The following is a 23,410-nucleotide window of genomic DNA, read 5'->3' on the forward strand; positions in this document are numbered from 1 at the left end:
AATATCTTATGGATAATGCCTGTTACAAAAAGTCAGTGAATTCACATGATGAGATTAATAACAGAATCATTAACACATCAGCAGTAACTGTCCTAAGAAGTCAAGATCATATTTTTCCACACATCTACGCATATATTATTGTCTTTGTCTGAAAAGACAGGAGTCTGTGAAGGAAGGCAAGGGCCTCCCATGAAATGGAAAAGGTAAACCCCCTCCCTCCAAATTACCACAATTTCAAAATAAAAAGGCTCTCAGGCAAAGATATGAGAATGAGAATAACAGTTCTTTACTAGGAAAAAACTAAATTTAAAAAAATGTAATTAGTACAAAAAAAACTACTGATAGAGTCAGAAACCTGACACCCTGAGGAGTCAGGGTGTTGTTGATAGTCCAGTTAAATGGTGGCTGCTCCTCCTGCTCCTGGAGTGGCAGATGAAATGCTGCTGAAACGATGGCCCAGTAGAAGGGTGTAGTTTTCTCTGATAGGCTGGTGATGGGCCTGGTCTTCCTCTGGGAATCCAGTGAAGAGGCTAAGCTGCTGTCTCAAGAAATGCTGATTTTATGCAGGTAGGGATGCTTGGCTCCTCCCTCTGGGTGGAGGATCTTACAACGGGATGATGTAACCTTCTCAGTCATGCAGTGAGCCATTCAATGGCACATTAACAGAAGATATCTCCCCGGAGAGAGACATTGTTCTTGGAAGAGATAAGAAAACTGCCCAACAGAAGATACCTGCCCCACCTCCGACAGATGGCAAATAGAATATATGCTTATCTTACAAGCAGGACAGCTATATTAAAGCAAAATAAAAGTAAGAAAGAAAGCACTAAACAGCTTGCAACTAACAGCCATAATTTGGAATTGTTAGTCATTCTTCTGTGCTGCCTATGGAAGATAAAACAACAAAGATTGTTATAAATAATTATGTTAATTAGCCAGTGCAAAACATTTCCACCTATAGAATCTTCAATGAAATCAAGAGTCTAACAAACTGTATTTTCGCATATTTTACATAAGTTATTATTTTATATCTTTCAACAGGTATTTACCAATGCTTCATCATAGTTGTTTCAGTTGGTTCCGTCTTATCTCTATAACAAAATAACTATATCTTGTAATTTAAATGAGCAGATTTCAACAGAAATTAGCTTCGCGCAAACTTCACGTCACTCATCTCTAACAAAAGAATTGCATTTTTTAATTTAAACAACCATATTTCAACAGAACCTAAAATAAACTTCACTGAAACTCAATATCATTTATATATAACAGAAAGTACACCTAATCAAACTTTAAGTTAACATTACTGAAACTGAAAAGAAATTGGTCTTAACAGAATCTAACAGAACTTAAATTGAACAACACTTAAATTTTGCTTAAACTTTCCAACACCTAGTCTTGAAATTAATCTGAACAGAAATTAACTTAATAGAAGTTAACCTTAAGAGAATTTAAATATAACAGAACCTTAACACAAATTAAATGTAACAGAACTTCAAATTAACAGAATGGAAACCTAACATCACTCAAGCTTAACAGAACTTAACATCACTTAAATATAACAGAACTAAGGTCAGAGTTGAGACTGTTCCTTTAAAAGTTCCAGAAACAACAGAGTTTAACTCATTTTGACTCTATCATTATGAAAAAGTTACTGGAAATCTGTCATACAACAGTTAAACATCAGTGAACAACATGTAGGTAAACAACTGTTCCATGACTGAAATAGCAGCAACATGAATTTACTGGAGAGATTATAAAGGTGTGGTAAGTATGATTTTATGTAATTTAGTTTTGAGAATAGCTCATGGTAACTGGAAATATTATTGAAAATACTTACTAATAGTGAGGATTTTTCTGGTATAAGTATATCCTTTGTCAGGATTTTTCAAAGTGCAGCTTTACTCAGAAAAATGACAACAGTGTAGATTTTATCAAACTGCCCTTCAAACTTGCACCTTTTTGAAATTGTCTGTACAATAGATTTGAGCTTGGCCTAATAAAGGTAATGGGATATAAATACTGAAGGCTAAAACAGCAAAAACCTAGTTATATAGTACTGCTATGAGTTTTGCACAAGTAACTCAGGTCAATGTGTGTGTAAGACTGATACTTGTATATAAGCAGCTGCAAAGTCAGGGTTTCAGATTATTCTTATGGACTGAGCTACTGCTCACTGCAGTTGTGTCCATCAATGTACTTAACCTGTTTTGATATCAAGTCCAATTTCAATTCATATGTGGCAAGGAAAAATAACCACTCTTGAATCACTAAATAGGTATATGTAACCAAAATGCTGTCACGAGCGTCTTTATGGCAAAAAGATTCACAACAAAATTACTTTATTAAAGATATGGAGTAAAAAGCTAGCAAACTGGTAAAGCTGGCATAATTTTGTCTGCCTTTGCAGTAGAGTTTCATGTACTGATCGTAGCTAAGTCTCAAAGAGCTACTGCAGATAAAATGGAAGGTTTGCCGTCAATGTGAGCAAATGAATGCCTGATATATGACTTAGCTAATTGCTGCCAGTGAATCATTCATTGTGCTGAGTCTGGGCTTGAAAATTAATTGCTGTTCCATTAACACCCACCTTAAATATTTGCAAGGAGGGATCCCCTGAATTTTTTAAGGTGGCATCCAATCTTATGAATATAAACCTTCTTGTCTACAAACTGAAATATTATCCAGTTGCAAATATTTTAGGTTTGTAAGTTTTTACAATAGCTAACACCATTATAACATGGCAAAGATTCAGTGTTAATTTAGTGCAATCAGACCTTAAATCCAAATTCTTGAAAAGGGAGTATACATCCTACATGGCATGTTCTACCAATCATGCAATATATCAGCATTTTTGTTAAAGAATTTAGATATTGTCATGTTACCCAAATGTAGGAAGAAACTACATTTACACAGACAGTTTTGAATCTCTCCAGTAAACAACCCTGTTAAAAATCACAGCTCAGTGAAAATACAAGGTTAATTTTAGCAAACGTATTTCAGTGCATCTTCTAGGCATTCTGATAGCAATGTGCCATAGCTTCAGCATTTCATGCAGACTGTGATCCTGACATAAAATGGAGCTGGCCAGCAGCTCCTGGCAGGCATCAGGTGGGGGAGCTGAACAGCATGGGAGCCCAGGAAGGGGTGGAGGAGCTCTGATGAGTCGATGGGGCTTTCAAGCCCAGGGAGCCAAAACCAGCCATGGGGCCAAGCGTGGGCAAGGGGATCAATGTATTCCCTGGATCCATTCTCAGGATCTGTGCCTTGGATGCATGCCCAAGTTCATCATCAGTATCTTTCTTAGTATTCCCTGTTGCAGCTGTTCACAGGAATTTTAAATCAAGGTCTCTCTCATTTAGGAAGGAGTTCTAAGGGGTTTTTTAAACCCATAACAACAGTTGCTCTTATTTGGAGAAATTGTTGGAATATTTCCAAGCTGCATCGACGTTATCACAATGTGATAACTCTTAGGATACTTACAGTTCCGTGGTTCTTCGTCCAGCAAACACCACTGACCTAAACAGCTGTACTGGCATCTTGCTTTCTGTTGGATTGTGCCTGGCAAAGAAAGTCCCCTGTTGTTGTTTCAGGGTCTGACCTCTGCTCTCTGCTTGCAGTCTGAAGGTCATAAAGGTCTGCCTTGCCAAATCGCAGTCATCCTCCTCACTGTAATCTCATCTTTTGTCATTCATAGGCAGAGGAGGATAGAACAGGTTTGTCAAAACAGGGGGTGTTAAGCAGAGGGTCTCTCATGAGCCAGGTGGTGGCAGAAGCAGCAGCAGCTGCCGCTTCCCTATCAGCTTTTGATTGCAGCAATAAGTCCCGAACCAAGTGCCACATTGTTAACAATCTTGTGGCTATTTTGTCTCTCTTTGTAGCTGCCTCCCATAAGCTTGCCCAGCTTCCTCCCACGTTTTGACGAAAAAAGCAGTCGGTACAGCTACTCTCACCCCATTTCTTTTGCACTACAGTAATAAGTTCATAATGACTGTTTATTGCATTTTATCCATTATTTACCCAACATAAGTGTCCATATATTCACTATAGCTTTTTCTTCGGTCAAGGCTTGAACCCCATTATTCCCAGCAGCTCACCTTGAGGTCTGGACTATTTGCAGCTCTTCTCCTGGCTGCATTATCTCTCGCAACTTTCTGGCTGGGGCTGGATTTGCAGATGCCCCCTTAAATACACAGTAAAAGATAAGATAAGCCCCAGGAAAAACAGAAGAGGATGAAATCTAGCCATGGAACCAGTCCTTGAACAGGCTCCATTCCCCAGCTTCCCCAGCTGAACTCTCACACCCCTTCCTAGAATTATCCGTGACTCCTGTCCTCCCACCTTTGTCATCATGAAAAATCAATTTTTTCTTGAACACTGGAGAAATCTGGAGACAGCCCTTGTTCATATACACATGCCTTGGACTACTATTAGGTTTTTTTTAAAAATTCCAAGTTTTGTGTCATCAACAAAACTGGCACCAAGGGACATCACAGTGGTGTGTTTAGGGGAACAGATTGTTCAATCTTTCCCCCTTTCCGAGCAGCAGCACATGAGGTTATTAAAGATTTACTGCTTCTAACTCTAGTCACAGATTACAATTAACATCCTGAGCCATAGGAGCTTTTCAAAAGCTGTAAATTTTACCTGGAGTGCAGAAACCTACTCCTTGCTTTATCTCACTTGTCTTAGTTATATTAAAAAGGAAACAGTGAGGTTGGAAAATAATGTTGTGGCAGGGAGCAATGAAGGGGAGATAGAATTTATCATGCTGAAAAGGCTTTAGCCCTGCAAATGAGTTCTTTGCAGCACTTGTCAGAATCAGGAATAGCAGAGGCAGCACTCCTGGGTGGGACTGCTAGACCAGGGAACCTCAACAGCCCAATTCCACAGGAGCTGCAGATAAGAACAAAATGCTGTTACAGGTCTAATAACTATTTCCCTCTCCTCTATATTAAAAAAAAAAAATCATGTTTTTATTCTGTTGGGTAAAAATTTACTGGAATTAGAATACTTCTGCCTGAGCAGAGAAGGGGAAAAGGGGAAAAAATGCCCCATATCAGAGCTGTGTATTTTTACATAGTATTAGAAAAGGAGAACATATGAAGTATTTAAATTTTGATTTGAACTTGAAAGAACATCTCATTCTCTGGGGTAGTGCACCTGGCTCTCAGTGGCCACAGGATGGAGTTTTGTCGACTAGTTGTCCCCCTTGTGGCCGGAAGGCAGACACACAAGTGGCCGCTCCCAAGTCTCTGCTGAGACTGTTGCGGGTGGCAGTAATTGCTGCGGCATGGGTAGCACAGCAGAGGCACAGAGCACAAGGAAACTGAGGCAAAGGAATAAGGGAAGGACACTTGTCTGAGTCTCCAAAGATTTCATTTCGAAGCAGGGGCAGAGCAAGTGACAAATCTGTCTGAACGTGAACAGACTACTTTTATAGGGTAGAGGGAACACAGGGAGGACACAAACTTTGACCAATAGGAAGGCATTAGGGGAAGGCTAAGAGCTCCCCAGTAGAAGCCAACATGGGGAGGGAGCAAACCTTACAATTCAATTCTGCTTCGAGGAAGGGATGAAAGACAGGGAACACTCCAGAACCAAAGGAGTGTGCTATCTTTGACAGACAGGGGTAAAACAAGGGAACAAGGGAGGTATACAGGTGGATTGATGTGTGGATTGACATACATTTTGGTGGGAAAAACTGTGGTAAACAACTCAGGACTGAACCAATAGGGAAGCCAAATGGGGTACATAGACTGAACCACTTATAACTTATAACAAGGACTATTAAAACATACTACAGAAGAACAAACTGTAAAATACCAGACTACCACAGGGTAGTAGAGTGCAGCACAGACAAGACTTACCCACACCAACTAGTCTGCATATTATTCTTCTGAGTAAGAGCACCAGAAGGCTCTTTTTATTAAAATCTTGACATGGGGGTTTTTTTCAGCTCAAGTTTTCCCACTTATTTGCACCTGAAATCACAATGTTCCTTTGCAGACTTAAGACAAGCTTTCTTCTGACAAAGCAGGAGGCCTTTTTTCATGCTTATAAACCATCCACTGCTATTTTAGCTTTAGAGAAACCACATCAGCAAAAATATTGCCAGAAAGAACTGCACCCAGGTGCAATTCTAAACATCAGAGCTCAGAGCATCTTGTGGATTCCCCAGGGCTAAAACCAAGCTATAGGACCTCCAGGATAACTGGCTGCATGCAGTGACCAAATTCAACACTTGTAGCAGCAGCTATGAGTCAAGGGGTCAGCTGGAAATATATTTAGTATAATTAAAAACTGTAGATGAGTTGAGGGGCCAGCTGGGAATATAATTGGGATAGTAGAAGACTGCATATTTTAGTTAAGATTTTAAAATTAGTTAAGAAGCTAAATTAGTAATATAGGTGGCAAGAATCTAGTACCTTATTTAAAGAGTAACAAATACATTAGGAAAGAGAAGCTAGGAGTGACAGGGATAGATGTAGCAATTGTGAAGGAGCAGAGACCATAGAAATACCTTGCCTTAAGAATAATCAAACAGTCAGGAGAGGCTTGGACCATGACCAGCAGATCAAAAAGTCCTGCCAACTGGCCACAGGTGAAGAGTTCACCATGAGGAAGACAGCTTTCTTCCTCCCATACACCCACTCCCTTACTTTAAAATCCCACTGACCCAATTAAAGGAGTACAATCGCGCAGCCATAATGGATATTCAGCTAATTATAATACAAAGTGGGCAGGTAATGATTATGTATTATAAGTCCTTAGAAACTGCTTAGATATGTAAAACTTTTTCTGTATAGAGAGCAGGCGTCTGCAACTCCTTGCACATGTATTTGGAAATGATTCCACATGTGTCCAGCACACTGCAATAAATACCGTTCTTTTCATCTTTAATTAGTTGAAGAGTTGTCTATGCATCAACTATTCAGGAAATTGAGTGACATACAAATAAACATATACATCTGAGTTCTTTAGAGTGATGTCACTTCTACTACATGTGTGCAAGCATATGGTCTGGCAATTAATGATGATAATAAGTGCTGTGATAATACTCTGGGCAGGGACTAGCACTAGATATTGTTGAAGTTTTAAGTAATTTTGCCGAATAATGTTGATGAAGTATATGCTACTAGCTGGAGTATATCAATCTCTTCCCTTGCATCACAATATATATAAATTCATCACAATAAAAATTTACTAAACTCAATTTTTGCACATTTTCTCCTCTAGTTCTCCTTACTAGCCTGATCTCTGGAGGTGGCATGGCCACTCATAAAGCAAATTGTGTCTGTAAGTGAGATTATCACATGCTTCACAGAAACATGTTCTCTGTATCCTTGAGAGCAAAAGATCATTTGGTATCAAAGTGCAGGAAAACTATGAAGGGAGTAATGAAGCAATGACAAGTATCAGGAACATAATCTAAATGGAGAGTTAGCTCATTAAAGCCCCTGGTTAACTTTGTACAGGTTTAAGGCTGTTACAAGTGGTAACAGAACTTACGTGCCTCATATTTTTAGATTAAGGGAGCTGGTTGAGCTTGAGACTTCCTGCAGCCTTCTCTGCAAGTGGCTGAAAGGACAGAAGAGTTTCCCAGAGGTTAGACTGGGGGAAGGGCAGAAAAAAATTTTAATTTGGGGATTCCTTAAAGCATCAGCCTGGAGCAGACACAGGCCATGCTGGTTTTATTTAAACAGGAGCTGGACACACATCCAGGACCACACCAGGCCTGTGGAACCAGCTGTCTGCAATTTTTACAGGTGAATACTGACTATATAACTGAAATACTGATGCCCAGAGGCACCCTGTGTCTGGAAATCAAGCTATCTATATGCAGTAGAAGAAAAATGAGGTTTCCTCTCTCCATGACCAGCTTCCCCACATTGAAGTGCAGCCTTGAGGTGCATCACTGGTAGAGCATTAACCTTCTCTTTGACCACAGCCCTTTGCCAGTCCTACTGCAGCTTCCTTGCACAGAAAAGCATCCAAATAACATCACCTTGCATCTGACCAGGATAAATTAGCTATTTTATGGCAGAAGCAGAGCAGTGAGTCCTTGTGAGGAGTGTGGTTTGGCTGCCAACAGCCCTGTCCATGTCAGGCAAGAGAGTCTAGGCACAGGTTCCCCTTCCTGAGGGCGCCTCCAGCAGAAACACGTTAATTACTGTACTTAAAAGTTAGTAAAACCTTCCACAGCTGGGAAAGCAGGATAGCAGAGGCCTCATCTATTCATTAATTTGTCATACGTGCTTCACCTTCAATTGTTCTTGGCAATGTTTTGCATAAGCACACACAGGTTTCCGAGCTGAAAACATGCTGGAAAATGTTTGGGTTACTCTATGTAAGTAAAATACCAAATCAACTACACCAGCTTCAGGGCTTCACATTCTTTCAGAGCTCCACATCCTTTCAGAGCTCAAACATCCACTCATTTATTATTCTATTTGGAAAATCTTGTGTAGTACTCAGACTTCCTCCCTCTGGGGGAAATCAGCATATGGCAAAGGCAGGATTAGAGCAGTAAACATATTCAAGTGAAGTCCTGTTCCATGGGTTTAATTGCTTTGAGGTGAAGCCATGATTTGATGGAGGATCTATTTGCTGAAGGATATGTTCAAACAAATCAGTGAGTTACTGTGGTTAATTTTAAATGCAAGTTCCAGAGGTATCATTCAGCTTCTTTCTGGATAGAGGGAGGAGAGTATGGAACACATTGCACTGCTCTATGTGAATTGTAATGAGACACTTGTTTACTACCACATCTGTTGTGGTTTGACACAGAAATGAATTTTTTCAGAAAGTTAGTAGTCAAACTAATTAGTAGTTAGGGTTAAATATTGGCATTTAGATTGACCACTAAAGGTATAAACACACTTCTGAGAACACAAGGGGTTAAAAGTAAGAACATCTAGGGGAACTGTCTCTCTTTAGTTCTGGTCCTTGGAGAGGGCAGACTCTCCCCCGCCCAGCCACAGGTCGGGGAGGGGAAGCCATGCAGCCTAGTCAAAGTAAGCGAGGGATGAAGCAACTAGAACCGGACGAGCTTCTGCAGACGGAAGAGTAGAGAAAAACAGAGATGCTTTTGTCTCCACGCCCCGCCCCAGAGGGAAAGAGACAAAGAGCCTGACAGCATCTAGAAACTTGCTGGCAGAGGAAGAGGAGATGATGGGAGAGTTAGAGTTCTGGGCAGAGATTTCAGACGTCCGGGGAGTCTGAGACTTTTAACCCTTTTCCTGAGAAATGAAAGCTTTGTAAAATATTACTCCTCCTTGATTTGAAGTAGAAGAGACACAGTCTGGAATCTGAGATGTTAGAAGAGGACATTTTAGATAGAGATAATAGAGTGGCTTGTGGCTAGACTTTTCTTGTTAGCCATAGACTGAACCAAATTCTCTTGCAACAGAGACTGCATTTTTAAGAGGATACAGTAGTGAACCAAAAAGACCTGCTTCAGCGACTACCAATGCAGGAGTGGAGAGAACAAAAGAAAGCTGAGGAGGGTGTGGTGATGCCCTCTGTCTTCAAGAAGAAGATGATCTCTGTTCTTAGACCCTCGGCCCCAGGGGAAAACAGGGAGGAACTGTAGTCCCAAGATAAGAAGCTAAACTGTTGTCTCTTTAAGTCCGTGGCAAAGCATCCTTAAAAAAGCCCTATGAGCAGTCTGTCCATGCACAGTAGTGAGAGCACTGTAACACAGAAAAGAGAGGAGTGTCACACTAGCAAATTTTCTCCAGGCAGTTGCCATGTGTAACATAAAAACACAAGAAGTAACAACTGTGTTTCCTGGGGGATTTATGGTGCAAGAAAGACTCCTCTCTCCCTTGATAAACTGAATATTAATTATCTGAAGGGTAGCAACTTAATCAAGAATCCTGGGTAATGTTTCATAGTGGTTGTTTTAAAAATTAGGTAGGGGCAGGAGGAGTGTTTTAGAAAGTCTTCATCCTAAATTTAGTGTGTGTGTCTTTTAGAGTAGTAGTAGTTTAATATTTTTTTTCCTTTGTTATTAAGATCAAGCCTACTCTGCTCTGTTCCTGATCACGTCTCACAGCATTTATGTTAAGAAGGTGTATTTTCATAAGGGTGCTGGCATTGCGCTAGCATCAAACTGTAACAACATCCCAAGTTCAGAGAAGCAATAGAGCATTAATAAATTATTTTAGCAATAGGTCCAATGTTGAATGTATGCTACTGAACACTTTTTTTCAAATTACCATTTGAGTCTTGCAGCTTGCAGAAATCATTGCAGATGAAAATTCTCTTAGACAGTTTCTTCTAGTTTCTTCTTTTTGCCAGCTGCTGGGTGATCTTTCTACTCTTGTGTACATCACAGACTCTAATTATCAGACCTACCCCTCAGATCACCAGAATTTACTTCACTGACAGGGAACAATAACTGACATTGCCATGTCCAGTCTTTTTTTAAACATGTCTAGGGGTGGTGATTCCACCACCTCCCTGGGCAGATGATTCCAGCACTCCTTCAATTTTCCTGACATTTAACCTAAACTTCCCCTGGCGCAACTTAGAACTGTGTCCTCTTGTTCTGTCAGTGGTTGCCTGGGAGAAGAGACCAACCCCCACCTGACTACAACCACCTTTCAGGAAGTTGTAGAGAGTGGTAAGGAAACCTTGAGGTTTTCCCGAGTAAACCCCAAATTGGATTAGATTCTGACCCTGCGGAGCAGCAAATCCTATGCCAGGATGTGGGAATCCTTGGAGCAGACTGTGGACATCCAGCTACCTAACACCACCCAGAATGTGACCTTGGAGAACCCCAGGTGAGGGAAAGGTGGGGAAGGACCCCTGGGGATGCAGGGAAGGAGGTTTGGGTGGAGTCATCATTCCATGGTGGGAGCATCTACCAGGGTTTGGTCCATTTCCTGCTGGTCTCCCAATGCTCCCACCATCTCCCAGTAGTCCCAACATTATCTCCCATTGGTTCCAGCACCTCCCAGTGGTGGAGAGACTGTCTCCTACTAGTTCTACCACCTACCACTTGTTCCACCATAATCTCCCAGCAGTCTTACCATCCTCCCCTGATCCCACCCCTCCATTTCTCTTCCACGGGCCCTACTTTTACAGTGTCCACAGCCCCCCCAGCCCTTCCATGCCCCTGCCTCCTCCAAATCCTGCCAGTTCTCCAGCCCCCATTTTGTGGTTGTGTGGTGCGGCATTCTGCTGTCTCTCCTGGCTCCGGAGCAGCCACCATGCCCGACGGGGCACCGCGGCTCTTCCCATCCCGGTCCCGCCGCTGTTCCTGGGCGCCACACGCTCCAAGAAGGTGGGTTGGTCGTTTCTACTGCTGCACACGAGGGACCTCAATAAAGGGGGTGAAGGAAGGACCAAATTCCCCGCGGCAGGAGCTGAGAGCTGTTTATTGGTGTGTTCCCAGCTTCTGTGTTGGGTAATATGGCCGTGCGGCCCCGGCCGCGTGGAGCTTTTATGGGGGGTGGAGCGGGGTGTGTCACGTGGTCTGGGGAAGCCAATAGGGGCATGGCAGGGATGGCGCTGGGGTCCAGGGTGGTCCCGGGGCTGCGGGGGTATGGTGTGGAAGGCAGGAGTCAATGGGGAGGCAGCAGGGGCGGCGCCGGGGGCCTGGGGAAACCCCGGCCACCGGGGAGGGGTAACGGCAGGAAAGGACTCATAGGAAGGAACAGGGGGGATGGGAGCCGGGCCCGCATGGTAAGGCAACCTGGGAACCGGCTACCACAGCGGGGGAAACCCGGGGGATACACGGGGGTACACAGAATTTGCTAACACACATCAGAACCCTGATCTAAACCCAAAGTCCGGGATGCAACAGTGTGGGAGTCCTGGTCTATGCGGCCATGACCTTCACCGTGGCCATCTTCTTCTCCAGCCCCCCGGACTACCACCTGTTTCCCATGGAGCTGGGTCTGGAGCTGATCCTGCTCAAAGCTCAACTGGTCAGGTTGGAGGACAACTTCACCCACATGTCCCAGAGGGGCACTCCCCTGCCAACCAACGGCACAACTGCGTGCCACCATGTCACCCTGGACACCTGCCAAGAGCCCATCCAGGTAAGTGTTGGCCATGTCAAGGTGACAGCCACCATGTCCAACACACAGAGGTCCATTATCAGGGTGGTTCCACAGGAACGGAAGTACTCAGGGAAAGAAGCCAGAGAGAGACTGCCATCCTATGTGATACCAGAAGGGTTCATTTAATTTTTACTGTGCCTGTGAACTTTCAGCAGAGAAACAAGGCATGCAAAATTACTTTCCCGGCAAGGACAGTTGGAAGATAAGAAGAAGACATCTGCCTCAAGAATGTAGTAATAGACAAAACAAAGATTGAATCTGGAACTTGGCATGGGATTTTGTAGTAATGGGTAGATTGTAATATGCACTCACTTGTAAAATCATGTGTGCATGAATGGTTAGAGGTATCCTTTGTGCAACCTCAGTACTGAATAAATTATGCCCTCTTTAAATTAAATTAGTGTTAAGGAGTCTTATTCCGATATTTTGGAGATTTCGTGACAGTAAATTGGAGAGCCAGCCAGAAGATCAGCCTAGAGTTTCAATGAATCTGCGGTCAACAGATCTCCAGCCAGCTCTGAGGAATTCTCAAAGAGAACCTCAGCTTCTGACCAGCAGGGACTCGAGGCAAGATCCCTGTGGTAAGTAAAGGCATCATTTAAATTATTTATCTTGGTATTATTGACAAGGGATATGAATCCCCACACAGAGTTACAGGTAAGGGGGATTTGAGTCCCTGCAAACAGGGTTTGAGTCCCTGGCTAAGCTTATCGTGGGAAGACCTCAGGGGGTCAGAGTTTCCCCTGTCTAAGGCTCAAGTCCTCAAAAAGTCCTAGGGGTTCAAGTCCCCTAGAAGGTATTAGAGGTTGTCCCGGGAGGTATCAGGAATCGTTGTATCAAGCTAAACTTGTAGTTCAAAGAAAAATCATTGTTCCACTGTCTCGTAGCACAGGCTGCGACCATCTTGACTTGGGCGGAGGAATTAAGGAAAAAAACCAGTCTCCATTTACAATTGAAATCCAGTCCTGGCCTTATCTGGAGCCACTTTTGTGGTGAAGTTTGGTTAATTCCTTTGCATTCTTTGCATTTTTCTTGAACTCTGCAAGTGTGTTCATGTGAGAGTGTTGTATTAATTTGAGTTTTCCAGCATATCAACATGGGGATGCCCGTGATATAAAAATTCATTTGCGGAGAGAGTGTTGGAGTGTGAGTGTTTGCTGGTGTTTTGGAGTTGCTTTAGTTTTGTGTGCGTGGCTGAGATCTCATTTGTGGACTTGAAGCACCCTCTTGTGTCAGTTTTAGTGATTGCTGGTTTGGCAGTCTCCTTTCTCTTCCCTACTCCTCCTTCCATTACAGAAATACCATTATAACTTTCAGATATAAGAGCTTGTATATTTGTAATTTTTGAAAATGGGGCTGGTTTCTTCTAAAACTAAAGTGTGAGATTTCAATTCTCCATTGAAATGTATATTGAAAAACTGGAAACAGATAGGAGGAGACCCAGCAAGTAAACCTTGACTAATCCAATATGGTCATCAGTGGTGGCCAGTATACGAGCTAAACTACCAGGCTAAGTGGCCAGAGAATGGTACCTTAGTTTAGGGAGGGATAGAGGGAAATGGAATTAATTGCCTTATGTGGATTTATTCTTTTATTTGGAAAACCATCTGAAACTGCAAAAGGAGTGGCCAGTGTTCAGGTGAACCTGGGGTAAACAGAAAGTCTCTCATGGCCTGGTAATGGTAAAAGTACCTTTCTTTTTCTATCGATCTTGACACATGGGTGACATGCCTCACCTCTTCTATATAAAGAAGATCTGGAGAGACTACTGAAGTATTTGAAACCATTCTCAAGACCCAGACTGACTAGATATATGGGTTCTGCTAGATAATCTAGTCAAATCTACAGAAAAAGAGATGGTACTCCAGACTACTAGGAGGGAGGTGAACAGTATAGACACAGAGGGCAGGCTACCAGGAACTGTTGAAGAGCACTTTTCCTCCCTGGACCCCCACTGGGACCCCAATTCCAGGAAAGGGAAGGATTTCCTGGGACAATATCAAAAATGGATATTATTTGGCTTTGAACATGCAATGCCAAGGGAAGTCAATTGTTCTTAACTTTATGAGGTGAAATAACAACCTCATGAGATTCTGACTGCATCTGCAGAATGCCGAAGGGCAACTTCCAGCTGGAATTAGGTTTGAGATACACTAATATTGATCCAGAAAAAAACAGAGGAATGAAAAAAAAACCAAAAAGAAACAGGCAAAACCCACAGAGCAACAGTATCTCTAGTCAGAAAAACCAGCGGCCCAGCCAGCCAAAAAGCCTGCCCAGAAAGAAGGAGCTGCCCCTCACTTTGCCCCCAACTCTCGCTGGAAACCCTAGTTCGACTCTCATTAATCCTGATGATCCCAAAGTTGGGGGACTGGGGGGCAGGGGGCAGGTCAGCGACCACCCCACAAAACAAACAAAAAAAAAAACCCAAAAATTGATCAAAAAAACCGTCCCAATACAGTAATTTTTCAGGAAAATTCACAATCCACAGGAAATGCTTTTTTCATACTATCATGAAAGAAAATTTATTTCCCTTGACAACATAAAATTTCCCTCAAAAAACTTTTCATTCTGATGCATAATTTAGAAAGCTGACCACTATGACAGATTTGCCCTCTCCTTCAACACTTTTGTTCAGAAGACACAAATCAGCAGCCTGATTACAATGGGATTCAATCACAGTATTGACCTTTGAAATGCAGAGTAAACTACTCATCATCATCAGAAAACTGCAATATTGCTAGCGGCTCAGTGTCAGGCTCAGCAGCAGCAAGGCCTGTAGAAAAGAAGGGAAGGAATTTGCCTTCCTGGCTGCTGCCATCAGCAATGCTTAAAGTGTACAAAGCTACGGCCTTAAAGACATCATAAAAAGAAACCTGCTTGGCTGGGATGTCCAAGAAGATCCCAATCTTTGACAAATAGCCAGTCACAGTCAGACAGGTCCAAGGATTCATGCAGGCCAAATAATCTTGCCCATCTACACACGCAATAACCCAGAAGCCATTCTCAGGACACAGAGTCAAAGTCCCTTTGCGAGTCACAGATTCACAGGCAATGCCCAAGGCCCAGTTTCTTCTTGTCCCAACATTTACTTCCCAATAGTGTTTCCCAGAAGTGTATCCTTCCTTTGCCAACACAAACAGATGAGAATCAAATCTCTTCTCATTTCTGAGCAAGAATCTGATGACACCAGTATCTTTCACTCTCTTCCCGTCCGCAGAGATTTCCAATCTGGGATGAGCCGTGTCAGCATCCAGGATGACATCTCCTGCAATGGTCAAGTCAGGCCATGAAGAGCAGAAAACACGAGCTCTGCTTTTCTGAGCCTTTCCCTTCTCTGCCTTCATCCCTCTCTCATTTGTCCTTCCCTTTCCCCACCTCCATGCTCAGGTGCACTTGGCAACCTCTTGTCTTAGGACACCTCAAGCTTCTCCCTCTCCTCCTGCCATGTCCCTTCCTGCCAGAGAGAGTGGCAGCCAGCACATACCAAATGCCAGGCACTGCTCCAGTGCTCCTGGGATTGCAGCAGGCAGCTCCAAAGAGGAGGCTGTGGTGCTCAATTTCCTCTGCCTCCATCTCTGCATTGCTGGAGGGGGGTTGGCCTGAGGAAAAGGACCAGGAGTTGGCAGCAGTTGGAATTACGTTTGGATTAACTCCTTGCCAAAGTCTGAAGGGGATTTTCAAGTTTTAAGCATGTAAGCATTTTTTTTCCTCAATAACAGGAGAGCACCAGTGTATGATACTGCTTGCACATGGATTTGAGTGGAAGAGTAGACTGCACTGCCACAAGGATAAGGGAATGTTTCTTGCCTCAGTTTTCCACATGCATCAGGGGATGGGAGGAACCCCTGGTAGGATTCAAGCAAGGTGCAATGTCACAAACTGAGGTCCTCTAGCTCAATTCTGATTGAAAGGAGAAGGAGCTGCTCCTGCTGTGGAGCAAGATCAGCTCCAGAAACTTTTCCTGAGAGGCCCAAGAGCCAAATCAGAAGTGGCAGCTGGAGCTGCAGTGGCCAGTGCAAGCCAGGAGTGCCTGCTCCCCACAGCTGAGAGGGCTCCTGACAAACACAGGCAGGGCCTTGGGCACACATAACAGCAAAAAAAAGTCATCCAACCACCCTTCCCTGAGTGTGTTCTTCCCCAAAGAGCTCTCTGAGGGGGTTGGGTGTGTTTTCCAGAGCTGAAAACACTCAGGCTCTTGGGTAATCACTTCCTCATCTCACCTATGCTTACCTTTGTAGGACCGTAGGACTGGAAGGTCTGTGGGAAAGGAGAAAAGCAGAAAGTAACTGGATTTGTCAAGGCTTGCTCTAGCAATGAAGCAAAATTGGCCAACTCTCCCCCCTCAGTGACAATGAGGCCACTCTCATGCTCCCCCTACTCTGACACTGACAGTATGGTCAGACACAAGGCTCTTAGTCTTGCTGGGGTGCTGACAGCACAATCAAACAGAATGGGATTGACGATATCTCTTACACATGACAGCCATCTCCCTATCCTTCATGACACTGATGTCACGCCCATGGTCTCCTATTCCCCCACCACACACACACTGTTCTCTTAACCAGTTCTACTCTCATTTCATCAAAGACTCACAGAGAAAACAGTACATCAGGGTGTGTGATAATTTTGTTTTCCAGACATGGGGCACATGGCTCCAATTTGCTTCCTCTGAGGACCAAGGAGGACTAAAATGTGCTGTGAGATGAGCTCAGCCTCTCTTTTCTTTTCAGATGGGAAAGGGAGGCCAGAGGAATGGCCAGACCCTAAACTAAAAAGGAGATGGGCTTTCACAGAGAAGGACTTGCCAGGAAGCAAAGGTGACTTTCCTGCACCAGTTACCCCTGAAGATCCTTGTCAAAGTGATCAAACACTGCTGGGCCAGGGGGAAGAGGAGCAGGGCTTGCCCAAGGCCTGAGCCCCTATGTTTCATCTGGGACTCTCACATTCCTGTGGTCCTTCCCTCCCTGAAGTGTCCAACTCCCAGTGTTCTGGGGCACATGGGCTCTGGAAAAAGGAGAACAAAGATCCTCCCAGCTCAATAGAACTGGTTTGGATGGATTGACTGCTGGAGGCTGGGGAAAGAGCACAGGTCCTGTGAGCTTTCCCAAAGGCTTGGGAAAGGCCTGATGGGCAGGATGGAGGGTTGAGATCAGCTCCCTCCATCTCTCCAAACAGCAGCTATGGGTTGTGGGAGACAACAATGTTTGTTAAGAGGAAGAGAAGTGGGGAAAGCAAGATAATACTAAGGCATGGAGGTGGGCTCCTTTACCACATATTGGGTCATAGAGAGCCCACACTACATATTCCCTTCAAAGACAAGGTAATGAAGAGGGACCTTGACCTGCAGTCATCATCTCAGTGTTCAGGTGTCTTTGCAGGTGGGGACTAGGTGTAGCAAGAGCTACTTGCCAAGAAAATCTGTCCCTCTCCATCCACTTTGAGGAGCTGTGTACAAGAAGCTCACAGAACAATTTGCCTGTAAAGCAGCTTTTGCCTTCAGAGAAATGAAGTTCTGCTGGAAAAGGCTTTTCTCACCTAAGTCATATTTTGTGGACCCCAATGTGGTCTGCAAAGTTTTTTCCAGAGTTTGAATTTCTTGGGAAAGCTGCTGGATGTCCATCAGCCACATGGATTCCAAGACCCTTGAGGTATTTTCCTTCACTCTCCTTCCTGTAAGAGAAGACTGGTGCCAGTGGGACAGTGGTTTTGCCTCACCTGAGATGAGGTACGATACCACTAATTACACTAGACCTTTCTTCTTAGAAAGGACCAAGAACACACTGTGCTTTCACTCCCTCCAAATGTGATGGAGACAATGGACCTTTACTGACACCCAGTGCCATTTCACCATCAAAGGTGTTCCACCATCATGGGACAAAGGAGCTGCTACACAGGAAGTTCTGCCCCATGCAGACACTCGGAAGAGGCAAAGAACTAGCTCATAGGACATTTGTAGAGCAGCTTTTGCCTTTTGAGAGATGAAGGCCTGCTGAGGAATGGCCTAGCTTACCTAGTTCATTCTTCATGTCTGCTCTTATCATCTGCAGGTCACACTGTGTGGACCCCTCCATATTCTGGAATGCTTCCTGCAAAGTTTGCATTTGTTGGGAGAGCTGCAGAAGGTCCTCCTTCCACATGGATTCCATGGTCCTTGTATTTGCCTCCACTGTCCTTCCTGTGAAGAAAGAACCATCTCACTGGAACAGACTCCTTGCTGTCTTGAGGGGGACATTAGCAACCTGCAATCACAAGGCCTGAAAGCTCTGATTTAAACTCCCTGCCAGAGCATCTTTCCTTAGGACTCTCCTACTCCCTGTGGACCTCCCTAAAGACTTGACCAAGGCCTGCTGGGCTGCACTGAGGGCAGCACTCACCCAAATCCATCTCTCCAGACAGCATCTGTGGGCCCTGGGAAACAACGCCCTTTGTCATGAGGAAGGTGTGGTGGGACACCCCCTACCTGTCCCTCAGACTCCATTGTGGTCTCAGGAATGTTCACTGGGCCTCAGCCTTGGTCAGTGGATCCCGAGATTAGACATGGGCCCTGTGCCTGCCCAGGGAAAGATCCCTGGACATCTGGCAGAGAGTGCCAGGTGCTGCCAGTGCCCTCCCCTGCCCCCACCTCATGCACTGGCCAGGGAGATGCTCCCAAGCTGAGCAGGTGAGCATGGGGAAGGGCTCTTCAACCTCTTGGAGGTGTTTCAGTGTCATGGAGCAGAAAAGCTGGTTTGCCATGTAAAGGCTCTCGTTCTTCATTCACTTTGAGGAATCTGTGGACAATGAGTTCACAGGACTCTTTGCCTGTGCACTCTTTTTTCTTCAGAGGAATGAAAGCCTGCTGCTGAATGGCCTAGTTTACCTAGGTCATGCTCCAAGTCTGTTCTGATCATCTGAAGGTCATGCTGTGTGGTCTCATATGTGTTCTGGAAATTTTCCTGCAGAGTTTGAATTTGTTGGGAGGTTTCATGATGGTCCTTCTCCAGCCTGGATTCTAAGGTGCATGTTTTTGCCTCCACTGTCCCTCCTGAGAAGAAAGAACATTTTCATTGGGACAAAGTCATGGTTTTCTTGAGGGAGAAACCATTGATCTGTAATGACGATGCCCAAAAGCTCTGATATAAAATCCCTGTCAAGGCATCTCTCAGGGCTCTCTTAGGCTTCTCCCACTCCCTGTGGGTCTTCCTAATGCCTTGACCAAGGGAGCACGGGGGGCAGGAATGATCCCACTCTATCTCTCTAAAGAGTACTCTTGGCAGGTAATACTCTTTGTCACGAGGACTGTGTGGTGCCACAGAGCACAAATACTGTTTCCCGTGTGAGGGCTGTCTTTCCCCATCCCCCTTGAGGAGATGTAGTGGACAAGTTCACAAGTTTGCCTGTAAGGCAGCCTTTGCCTTCAGAAGTATGAAGGCCTGTTGTGGAAATGCTTCTGCTCACCTAGTTTGTTCTCCAGGTCTGTTCTGATCATTTGAAGGTCACACTGTATGGCAACCTTCATATTCTGGAAAGTTTGCTTCAGAGTTTGAATTTGTTGGGAGAGCTGCAGAAGGTCCTTCTGCCACATGTATGCTATACTCCCTCTGACATTTGCCTCCAGTGTCTTTCCTGCAAAAAAGACTGGTGTCACTGGGAAAATGATTTTTCTCCCTTGAGGTGAGGTCTTGTCCCACTAATGACACAAAACTTTCCTCTTAAAAAGGACCGAGGAGATGTTGTTCTTTCACTCCCTTCTACAACAAGGGAGAGAAGAGGGACCTTGACCATCTCCAGTTGCCACCTCAGCATCAAAGGTGTTCCACATGACTGGGATATAACTACCAAGGAAGTTCTGCCCATTCTGACAAAAGGCAAAGGATTAACTCACAGGTCAGTTTACCTGTAGGGCCAGATTGACCTTCAGAGAGATGAAGGCCTGCTGGGGAATGGTCCTGCTCACCTAGTTCATCCTTCAGGTCTGTTCTGATCACCTGAAGGTCACGCTGTGTGTACACATGGGTGTTTTGAAAAGCTTTCTGCAGAGTTTGAACTTGTTGGGACACTTCATGGAGGTCCTTCTTCCACATAGATTCCAGAGTGTTTGTAGTATTTGCCTCTATTGTCAATCCTATAAAGAAAGAACAGTATCATTGGGACACTCTCATTACCTTCTTGAGGGAAAGAGCAGTGTCCTGATTTAATTTCACTGCCAGAGTGTCTCTTCAGGTTTTCCCTTTGAGTATTCTTGATCAAAACAGCTATTCCCTACATAAGATTGTACTTCTCCATCTGCTTTGAGGAGCTGTGGTGTGCGATCACACAGGACAGTTTGCCTGTAGAGCAGCTTTTGCCTCCAGGGAGAAGGCAGCCTGCTGGAGAATAGCCCTGCTCACCTAGTTCATTCTCCAGGTCTGTTCTGAGGAGCTGAATATCACGCTGTGTGGACTCCTGCTCATTCTGGAAAGCTTCCTGCAGAGTCTGAATTTTTTGGTAGAGGTGCTGGTGGTTCTTCAGCCAAACAGTTTCCAGGGAGTCCACTCTCCTTCCTGTGAAAAAAGACTGGTGTCACAGAGATAATGATTTTTCCTCCCCTGAGGCAAGGTCTTGTTCCACTAGTGACATAGGCCTTTCCTCCTAGAAAAGACCAGGAAGACACTGTTCTTTCACTACCTTCAAGGACACTGGAGAGAAGAGGGACCTTGACCACCTCCAGTTGTCATCTCAGCAATCAAAGGTGTTCCACTGGCATGGGACATAAGAGCTGCTCCCAAGGCAGTTCTGCACAAGGCACACACTCCAAGGGCTAACTCATAAGTCACTTTGATTGTGGAGCAGAGTTTGCTTCCAAAAAGATAAAGGCCTGGTGGGGAATGACCCTGCTTATCTGTTGTTTTTTTTTTTTTTCTTTTTTCTTTCTTTATGCAGGGAGGGCACAAGAAATTCAATGCTGTTTCCTCATGTCCTCATTTGTGACATGGAAACTTTTTTCCACTACAGTTTTTACCTGTTGACAGGAGTCTCAGCACAACTGTGAGCCCTTCTAAACATGAGCTTGCAGCTCTTGTGCTGCTGGTGAGAAATACTGAAAGGAACCCCATTGCCTTATCACTCCCCAATGGTCTGGCCACAGGGGAGAGCCCAGGCCATGCTACTTGCCAAGTGTTCCTTGAGCAAAGAACATTCCTCTGCCAGCATCTCAGCTGGAAAGAGAGGGAATGGGAGAAAAGCTGGCCTTAGACCCCAGGGAGGATGAGATCCAGAAGAGTCCAGGCTGTCCTGGTCAGTGCTGGGAAAAGCCCACTGTTGGGGCAGCTCTGCACCCTGGGAACCTGGAGTCCTGAGCATCTGCATGGGGATGGGAAATGTAACAAAGGACTTGTTGGAGGCCTGTGGAAGTGGGAATCTGTGGAGGGGTGAGATTGTTTGATCTCACTGCACTAGACCCTCATGCATCTTCTTCTTGCTTGGCAGAGGTTTTTTTCCAAGTATTGTGGGTATGTCCTGGCACTAATATATCAGAGAAGCCTAATGGAAAGGCTTCTCTTTGTGTGAGTGGAGGTCTCATAGAACCTCCCCTTGGTCATCTGTTGATAGTCTGACAAGAGAATGAGTCTCATAGACATGCAGAATTGCAGAGTCAAACCATCAAACAATGGTTTGGGTTTTAAGAGACCTTATAGATTCTCTCTTTCCAACCCATCATCATCTTTTTCCAACCTTCCACTAGATCACATTGCTCCAAGCCCTAACCAACCCAGCCTCGAACCCTTCCAGGGATGAGGCATGCATAGCTCCTACAGCAATCTGTGCCAGGGCTTTACCACCCTCACAGGGAAGACTTTCTTCCTATTATCTGATTTAAATCTACACTCCTACAGCTTAAAATCCATTCCACCTTGTCCTAGTAATCTGTGTCCTTGTAAGAAGTCCCTCTCCAGCCTCCTTGTAAGCCGCCTTTAGCTACTGGAAAGATGTCAGAGACTGGGCAAGTTTAGTGTCTCGAGCCAATGCTTTTCTGTGTGTCCGTATATGTGTCTGTGTCTCTGCGTCTCCATGTCTGTCTGTCTCTGTGTGCATGCCTGTGTGCTTCTGTGTCTGTGTGTCTCTGTCTGTGTCTCTATGTCCGTGTCTCTATGTCCGTGTCTCTTGTCTGTGCATGTGTCTGTGTGTGTCTGTGTGTCTGTGCGTGCCTATGTGTCTGTCTGTATCTCTGTGTTTGTGTGTCTGTGTGTTTCTGTGTGTGTTTGTGTGTCTGGGTGTCTGTGTGTCTCTGTGTGTGTCTGTGTGTCTTTCTGTGTGTGTCTGTGTATGTGTCTGTGCATGTGTCTGTGTGTCTCTGTGTCCATGTGTGTGTGTGTCTGTGTGTCTCTCTGTCTCTGTCTGTATGTGTCTGTGTGTATGTGTCTGTCTGTATCCATCTGTTCGTATGTGTGTGTCTCTGTGTGTGTCTGTCTGTAGGTCTGTGTGTGTCTATGTGTGTGTGTCTGTGTTTGTGTTTCTGTCTGTGTCTGTGTGTGTCTGTGCGTGTTTGGATGCAGGTCAGGCCTTTCTTTCCAGTGAGACAGTGCCCCACCCCCAGACCCTTCAGATTGACTGAGCTGTCAATCAATCAAACAGCAGGGGGAATTTCCTGCTCAGCCTCTGATTGGCTGAAGTTCCAGAAATCCCGTCTAGGCGGTAGGCCCACAAAGTGCCAAGGGATTAAAAGGGATGACCATCCAGTACCAAGCCATCTGGCCCTGCTGCCTTTTTTGGGGTTCTGATCTTATCCACACCAGAACCCTATGAGTTGGTAGCTATGTCTGTGTTTTTTCTATATCTTTTCTGTCTTTCTCTCTGTCTTATCCTAATTCTCTTTTCATGGAACTTTGTGGGTAACTTCATATCTTAAAGATTTAACAGTTTCTAGGTTAAATGGGCTAAGTTAATGAAGTTGCTATCAAATTAATGCTAAGTAATGCTATTATAAGTGGTTTCATATTGAATTTCATGTTGTATTTAATCCTTTTGCCAAAACTTGCTTGATCTTCTATATTTTTGCACTAAACTTTTGTGAGATTTTCAGCTCTTAAGAATATCTGGTGGGGATTGATTTCTCCTTTGTGTTAGCTAGAATCAAAGAACCTTGAGTTTAACCCCTGGATTTAAGTATCCGGGGTGTAACAAAGGGTCTCTAAAGTCTGCCTGGAGCCTTCTCTGCTTCCATTGTTTGTCATAACTACCATAGGCAATGAATATGGACCATTCTAGATACACCAGGTGGGTGCTCCTGATGCAGCAGAACAGCTGACAAGACACCAACCCTGCTGCTCTGGAAGACATCTAAGACAGATAGAACCCATAATCATGGATAAAAT

General features: G+C 44.4%; 1 protein-coding gene across 10 annotated transcripts in view; it reads right to left on the reverse strand.

The window, feature by feature from the left end:
* Positions 1-262: 262 nt before the first annotated feature.
* The window catches only part of LOC128797777 (E3 ubiquitin-protein ligase TRIM39-like), a 44,955-nt gene continuing 21,807 nt past the window's right edge, over positions 263-23,410 (reverse strand). For 4 of the 10 annotated variants that reach the window (XM_053960645.1, XM_053960644.1, XM_053960646.1 and 1 more), the window contains 8 exons: positions 20,447-20,599; positions 20,014-20,181; positions 19,515-19,682; positions 18,937-19,101; positions 18,088-18,252; positions 17,613-17,747; positions 16,308-16,334; positions 14,570-15,342 (listed from right to left, as the gene is read on the reverse strand). In XM_053960645.1, the coding sequence (XP_053816620.1) occupies positions 14,783-15,342; positions 16,308-16,334; positions 17,613-17,747; positions 18,088-18,252; positions 18,937-19,101; positions 19,515-19,682; positions 20,014-20,181; positions 20,447-20,599 (1,541 nt within the window). In that variant the 3' untranslated portion in view covers positions 14,570-14,782. Of the gene's footprint in view, positions 886-3,483; positions 3,562-4,097; positions 4,184-14,569; positions 15,343-15,561; positions 15,677-16,307; positions 16,335-17,612; positions 17,748-18,087; positions 18,253-18,936; positions 19,102-19,514; positions 19,683-20,013; positions 20,182-20,446; positions 20,600-23,410 lie in introns of those variants that run through there. The other 6 variants (XM_053960650.1, XM_053960651.1, XM_053960649.1 and 3 more) reach the window with 6 other exon arrangements.

The sequence above is a fragment of the Vidua chalybeata genome, chromosome 19 (genome assembly GCF_026979565.1).
Source record: "Vidua chalybeata isolate OUT-0048 chromosome 19, bVidCha1 merged haplotype, whole genome shotgun sequence".
NCBI lineage: Eukaryota > Metazoa > Chordata > Aves > Passeriformes > Viduidae > Vidua > Vidua chalybeata.